General features: G+C 43.7%; 1 protein-coding gene across 2 annotated transcripts; it reads right to left on the minus strand.

The window, feature by feature from the left end:
* Positions 1-347: 347 nt before the first annotated feature.
* Positions 348-6,954, minus strand: znf414 (zinc finger protein 414). Of its 2 annotated transcripts, XM_084923374.1 has the most exons (7): positions 6,498-6,954; positions 5,698-5,755; positions 4,245-4,377; positions 2,545-2,655; positions 1,589-1,694; positions 985-1,508; positions 348-731 (listed from the first exon to the last, which is right to left on the minus strand). In XM_084923374.1, exons 3-7 carry the CDS (start codon positions 4,291-4,293, stop codon positions 562-564), a joined length of 960 nt encoding a protein of 319 aa, XP_084779500.1. In that variant the 5' UTR covers positions 4,294-4,377; positions 5,698-5,755; positions 6,498-6,954; the 3' UTR covers positions 348-561. The 2 variants fall into 2 exon arrangements, with proteins under 2 accessions (XP_084779500.1, XP_084779509.1); XM_084923383.1 differs by lacking the exons at positions 5,698-5,755; positions 6,498-6,954 and having other exon boundaries at positions 4,245-4,390.
* Between the last annotated feature and the right edge of the window lie 561 nt (positions 6,955-7,515).

The following is a 7,515-nucleotide window of genomic DNA, read 5'->3' on the forward strand; positions in this document are numbered from 1 at the left end:
TTGGCTGGAGGTGAGAGATAAGACAACACTATAGAAGAGAGCCAAAGATAAATAATAACTAATGACTCAATGCAGAGGTGTGTCAACACACAGTCTTGCATGAATGGGGTCTAAAAGACAAGGTGATGTTTTGGAGGAAGTAACTACTCACTGTTCATTCACTGAACAGGGTCTAGTGATTTAAAACTATTGCACTCCTCTTCGTCTTTCAGCTTTTCTTTAGAGTTGGTCACATCTGCCTTCATCTCATCTCATGTCACGCCAAACCTCTGCATGTCCTCCTTCAATCTTCTCTGTGGTCTTGTTTGTACTGGAGTGACCCAAAAGTCAGATATTTAAACAAAAACTTTCACAAAAACATCTGGACCTTTTATTCAAGAGGTGAAGATGTTAGATGCTCTACAGAAACAATAATATACAATTTTCTTAGCATCATTACCCAAGCAGATACATGCACATAACTCCTGCGGGTTTTTCGCTCTGAGTCAACCCTGCTGTGCACAGCCAGCACTCAGAATTTGGCTAAAACCTCGACACATACAGACAACTAGAGTTGCCACACTAAGTATTAGTAGCAGAGCTCCCTGTATCTTCTACAGCTTTGATGGTGCTGTGTTTACTGCTGATGTGCAGGGTCATTTCCTTGCGGTTGGTTACCACATGGCCACACTGTACACATGTATAGCGTCCCCTGGTGTGCTCCCAAAGGATGCGTCTGCTGCAGGCCAAACCTAATGCACAAAACAAATAACTGTGAGTGTTTTGATTTGCTCACTGATTAAAAAGCAGTCAAAAGCATGCTAACGTCACAGGATACATTTAAGGCTTTGCAAAAGGTGACGGGTTCCATCTGCGACCATTTTTAATCATCCTTTCAAAAACAATAATCAACCAGGAAACTACTTTATTTAACTACTGCTGCACTTGCGCTGGGCTGAGTGTAACTGTTCCCATGCTGCTAGTCTGCAGTGAACCCGAACTCACCTGGACTCTTCTTCCAGATAGCCGATGACCCAGGAGGAGAATGAGGTGCTGATCCTGGAGCAGGATGGATGGGCTCAGGTGACCTGGTCTGTGGCTGGTGCTGAACCTGGAACTCAGGAGGGTCAGCGCTTGCTTTTGGACCATCCATCTTTAGACATGAGGGCATGTTAGGGGCTTTTTCCTTAGGCAAAGTACGAGCTTCATTAATGTTTTGAAGAGGGGAGGTTTCTTGGAGAGGCAAGATAGGGGAACTGAGCAGAGGTGGGGGTGAGGAGTGTGCCTGAGGATCAGCAGGACGGATGGCTCCATCTGGGTTTGGGATTTGAGGCGGCAGTTGCTGGGGTGCGGACACCGACTCCAGCCGTGGGAGGTGCTGGTCTGTGGGTTTTGGGTTGGTAACAGCAGCAAGCTGAGGGGGTGTCTGTTCAACAGGCTTGGTTTTACTCCGTGTGACTTTAGAACAGGTGTGCAGGTGAGTCAGCAGGCCACGGTATGAGCGCAACTTAGTGCGACAGCTTTCACACCTGCAGAAAGAGAAGCCAGACGATTGTAAACATGTCTACCGCTCACTGACAGCACATCCGGAGAACACAGGCCAACTCACTGGAAGAAAATGTTGGGTTTGTGATGATGCCTCATGTGCTCCATCAGTTTCTGCATGTTGGAGAAAGAACCACCGCAGCCGACAGTAGAGCACAGCAGCACTTTACCTAAGGAGATCAAAAATAGTGTTTGTCATCATCTTATTAAACATCTCCACAGGAACATGCAAAAACTGTAAGGCAAGATTTTTGGGATTCAGCTTTGTGTGTTCAGCTATAATCTGACATTTAGAATATAACTATTAGGGTACTGGGTGAAAAGCCCTCCCCTCTGCCCGACACATTTGCAGAACCATAAGTCAGCAGGTTATCTGATGGGTTCCTAGCTTACTTCTCTTCTAACATCACAGTTGTTAGTTTCTGCTTATTTCCTACACTCTTTTTTATCACTATGGTTCAAATAACATTTGAGTATCTATCATTTATTAGCACCAGCTTTTATTAGAGGAATAACTTTGGACGACAGTGGTGTACTTCTGAACAGGAAAACATCGTCAAACACTTGAACATTATTTGAGTGTTTTCAGGATTCGGTTACACTTTATTCTAAAGCAACACAACAAATAGAAACAAAACACGGAGACGGTGCGAAAAGTCTCACTGAACAAAACCACAGCCGTGAATAACAGCAAAACTCAGACTGTTAACCATTAATGACGACCAGTTACTTTAAGAGTCCCAGTGCAGTACAGCAGACAACAGCGCGTCCACAGTACAGCCATCACTGCCACATGTGTTACAGCAAACAACGGGCTGCAGTCAAACTGTCTAAAGAAATTATACCAAGTTTCATATCATGAACACAAAAACATGTTTTGATGGAAAGCACTGTTCAGGACTGGAGACTGATAGAAATAAACCACGTTTGCTTTTATTATGCACTTCCATAATCAATGCTGGTTTTTTTCCAGCCACAACCTTATTTGTTTATGCCCACAGTTGGAGTGCAGGACCTCACCAGGTAGACACTGAGCCGGGATATCATGATCTTTGATGTGGCTCTCCAGAGCACTTGTGTCGCTGTACACTCTCTTACAGGCGTGCAACGGACACGGTATCCTCTTGTTTCCTGAAATGGACAAAGATGACTTTAAAAGCTGACACAAACACAACTATTCATGGAACGCAACATCATGTAAATCACATCAAGAATTTAGTAACTTGTCTGGAGCTGCTTAGCTAGCCGGGCTAATGTTAGTGAACACAGACGTGGTTTTGCCATCTTGCTCGTGACTATGGCTTGTGAGGCATTCCTATAAAGTATAAAATGCCAGACTTTTACACTACTTGATGTTTGAATGAAAGAAGCAGGTCTAAGTTTCACAGGCGAGAAGCTCAATGTTTTTTCAGCCTTACAAACATGTTTGATTAAGTAATCCTTCTCTAAAACTGCTGCAGGGACGACGCTGCCTGCCTCCATCACTGACCAGGACACCAGACTGACACTGAACTCTCCAAATTTCATTAACTTCTGAACAATGTTAAGTTAGTATTTTCACACATGTAACTACAAAACTGACTTCTTATTTAGACCTTTTCGCAAGAGTCCAATTAAAAAAACCCAACAAGTCAGTCAGTGTCTTTAGCAGATTCTAACAATTCAGTTTGTTACTGCAGCTCTTAAACCCGCAGAGAGAAAGGATTTGGGTCAGAGGGTGTGAAAGCAGCTGGACACTGCAGGGAAAGTAAAGCTCAATTTGAAATCTACTTCCTAATTTCTAATTGTATTTCCTGGAAAGCCCATTGTTTACTACACTGCAGCCTTCCACGCCATTCAAGTTGTTGTTTGCTGCTTCGACCCAATATGTAGTTACACTGAGTGCTGCATTTTAATAGTCCAGCCTGGGCTTCCCTCCCCCAGCTGACTGGACCGTTCCCGGTACTGACAACAGACCAGAACATGGGAAAGACCATTTGTCTCTTTCTTGTACTGACTCCCAGCCTTGCAAGGTTCAGAGGAGACGGACTTCAAGCCCTTTAAAGACAAGACTCACTGAAGCTGTGAAGACAATCTAGCATCGCATCAAGTCAATGTAACCCTCTTACGACTCTGAATGCTCTCAGTGTTTAATAACATCATAGCTAACACTAAGTCATGATATAGAGAGGGGTCAGCATCACCTTAGACCGCTGAGCTGTCACAGAGGCGTCTTTACAGTTCAGTCACGTGTAACAACAGCTGTGTTATCACAGCAACCCAAACAGCAGCAGCACAAAGTCAATGGAAACTGGAACCAGCCTGGTTCTTGTGAAACGCTTAACAGCCTGCCTCAATCAGCCATTCACACTTTCAGTTGAACAACCAGGGCAAAGCTGCCAGTCTGTGTCTGCGATCACATTATTGAAGTCTTTGTTTTCTGCGCATTAATGGTGCGCAGCACAGCCAGACAGTAAATGATCGGTCCGCATGTGTCAGTCAAACATGGACAAGACAACAGAGCAAAGCAAACCACACGAAACGCTTAGAAATCGCTTGATTTTGGAACTTGTGACGGTTTCTTTTGTATACAGAGCGCTGGCTGCCCCCCCCCCCAGCAATATGGCGACCACTTTGAGAAACAGCAGAGGAAATACGGCACCTACGTGCGTACAGATATCATTAAAAAATGGAACCAAACCGAAACCATAGGTATCTTTCAGAATGACTTCATTACTAACCTCCGTTTGCATTTTCAGACGTCTGTGCGGGGACACGGTTTGCAGACATGCCTGCTCCTGCTCCTTCTTCTTCGCGTTTATTGCTGTTTGGCAAGAAACCACGCAGTGAATTACCGCCACCGTGTGGTGTGGACTGTGAACCAAATCAACAGTTACAAAGAAGCGCTGAAGAAGTGACTTCTATCCCATTCTCCCAATCAGCTTTCTGGGATTTACAGGGATTAACTTGGATGACGAGCATGCGTCAAGAAAGTTTCTCATGACCACCGATTAGCGCTGTTCACAGAGAGCTGGGAAAGGTCTGCAATCACAACACTGCAAAGATGTAGCCTTACCTTAGATTACAGCTTTCACCATCTTTCAGTGGCAATTATAATAAACCAAGTTAGTAGTTTGAGCATTCACAGATTGTAACTATAGTTTTTATAAACTGTCATGCCAATAAAGCACCATTTAAATCTGTTTTTGAGAGTGATATCCATAGTTGGTATCAGCTGGGATGTCTGTGATGCAGTTTGCTTAAAACCAAAGTACCAGTCTTTGTTTCTGTCTAGTACCACAGAGTGGATCAGGAAGCAGTACTGGGAGGAGCTGCTGTGCAGAGGAAGAGGGACTACTCGTTGGCTGTTCCCTTGTTGCCAAAAGGGGAACAAATGAACAGGGAAGTGACCCTTTGGAACTAAACTATTGAACAGACCTGCTGTTTACAGCATTACACAGGATTATTTCCCCTTAACTGTATTTGTTGTTGTTGATAAAAAATAAAAATGTAACTTTTTAAATCAGATTTCCTATCTTTAATTGAGGGGGTGTTGGGAACTTCAAATTCGAAGGCTGTCCCAGTATTACATCTGTAGTTAATCTGTTTCCCTCCCCAGGCATATTTCTCCTATCTTGGCTTCCCTTCACTGGCTCCCTGTTGAATACAGAATTGAATTCAATATCCTGCTCCTTAAGTAAAATATCTTTGGTAATCAGGCCCCATCTTATCTCAACAACGTTATAGTACTGTATCACCCCAATAGAGCGCTTTACTCTCAGACTGGGGGCCTACTTGAAGGGTTTGTAAAAGCAGAATGGGAGGCAAAGCATTCAGCTTTCAGGCCCCTCTTCTGTGGAACCAGCATAGTTGGTTTAGTTAGTGCTGGATCAGGAACTGAGTGCTTCTTCTGCTCTCACCTTTTTACTCACTATGTGTTTATGCACCATTCTGCACTTACGCATTAGTTATTATTAATCTCTGCCTCTCTTATGAAAGGTAAAATATTCTTCATCACCTTTACGTTATCAACTGTCTGGTCACTCATCAAGACAGTAGTTTTTTAACCACAAAAATAATTACATTCCATGATAATCCATCTAAAAAAATGCTGTGTCTCTGTCCATATCAAGGAGAATGAAAACCTCAACACTGAAGTTTACTGGAAGCCCACACACACAGACCAGTACCTACTCTGGAGCACAAACGTAGGGTGGCAGGACTCTTCAACACCTGGCAGAAAATGTTCCCTCTAAGGGAGAAGGGAAAGAAAAGGAACACAGACATGTTATCCCAACTGGGCCTTCATCAAATCAGCGAAGATGCACAGTAAAGGTCAGACACCAACTAGGGAGCATCAGACTGACGAACGGAACAACACTGTCATGCCTTACATAGCAGGTTTATCAGAGAAACTTATCCAAGAACGACATCCCAGCCACACACTCAGACACAAACTGGTTCATTCCAAGGACAAAACTCCCAAACACAAGCTAAACAACACAGCATACGCTGTGCAGTGAAAATCTGACTGTAGCAAATGGAATAACAGGGTCCAAGGAGGAAGAGCCGCAGCTTTCCACTCTTTCAATGGAAGTGATGACTGTTTACAAAAATATGAATCCATACATATGAAGGTCAACCTCCAAGCTTGTTCTCTGCTGTGTCCCCCATCTGGATCCATGGCTGTAGTGGTGCTTGATCAGACTGGTAGCCCAGTACTTGCTCCAGCAACTTGCAGTTCACTTCACTTCTATTCAAGTTTTTGTTTTTTAAAAGTTTTCCCCAATTCATCATTGCACCATCGTAAGTGGTACAGTGAAACTTTCTCTCATCATGTGTCCTGACACCCTGACAAACAGTTGCCACTAACCTTTGGAAGAGTTGGAAATTCCCTTAACGACTGAGTGTGTGGCACCTGAATTTTCAAGATAGGACATAACTAATGCGAACAAAGGCTGTATGCTTCGGGTATGTGTGCTGCAAGTGTGTACCTTCAACCTCGGGTGTGAGTTCCTCTGGCCATGACCATCATCAGCAGTGTTGTCCTTGTTGTGGCAGTCTTTAGCTCAGTCTTCTCTGATTGCACTGAAAACAGTGTAATCAAAGTCACATTATGCTGTTTCTGGAGCTTCCTCTTCTTCTACCTGTGGGATTGTTAGACTCTTTAAACATGGTTAGGGTCGCCTTGTAGAGCTCGTTGTCAATCTTCTTCTCTCGCCCCACACTCTAGAAGAAATAAAAATATATCCACTCTCTTTCACTTATCCTTATCAGCCTTTCCCAGCTACCATGGGGCAAGAGGAAGTGTACACGCTGTGCAGGTCTCAACAGTCTGTTGCAGGGCTAACACATTTCTATCAGAGTGACTCATATGCATTTTTATACCAGTCCTTTTTACTGACCTGTTGCCAATTAACTACAATTGACTGACTTTTTTTTCTCTGTCTTTGGAATTACACACCTTTTCCAAGGATGTAGCTGGCATCAAAACTTTTTTTTACCACACTGGCCTCATTTGAGGTATTGCTCCCTGAAAACTCTTAAAATGTCTTTTAAAATAAATATAACTAAATAAATGACTAAATCCTTTGCTTTCTTTATATTTTGTTGGGGTGATACGCCGTCTATTTTCATTCTATTTCAGAATTTGTGCGACCACTTCGATTGTGGATTAGAAAGATGTGTGCTACAGATTTCAAACATAACCTCACAAACCAACAGGAACAGCCACACCTACCAGGAAGTGCTGAGTGAATGAAGTAGTGACTATATGCTAGGTCACAGCACTGTGATGTTAGTTATTATGTACAACGACTTTGAAAAGAAAGTAAACAAACAAACAACAAACCCCTCCCCCTCCCGCTGTCTGCCAAACAGTGGAAAAGTTTCCTGCGGTTTCATCCACGGAGTGATGGCCGAGCTGTGAGTCTGCTTGTCAAAGGATGCTGGAGCTGCAGCTGCGGGTCTTGTTGGTCCGCTGCAGACGCAGACGCAGACGCGGGGCCGCAG

This window comes from Perissodus microlepis, chromosome 1 (genome assembly GCF_051167445.1).
Source record: "Perissodus microlepis isolate ML-2025 ecotype Zambia chromosome 1, ASM5116744v1, whole genome shotgun sequence".
NCBI lineage: Eukaryota > Metazoa > Chordata > Actinopteri > Cichliformes > Cichlidae > Perissodus > Perissodus microlepis.

Excerpts from the sequence above, each read along its gene's own strand:
- znf414 (XM_084923374.1), bottom strand. The coding sequence starts at position 4,293 with ATGTCTGCAAACCGTGTCCCCGCACAGACGTCTGAAAATGCAAACGGA. Across the intron at positions 1,509-1,588 it reads AAACCCAACATTTTCTTCCA|GTGTGAAAGCTGTCGCACTA; the intron begins GTGAGTTGGCCT and ends CTCTTTCTGCAG. Across the intron at positions 732-984 it reads TATCTGGAAGAAGAGTCCAG|GTTTGGCCTGCAGCAGACGC; the intron begins GTGAGTTCGGGT and ends TTTGTGCATTAG.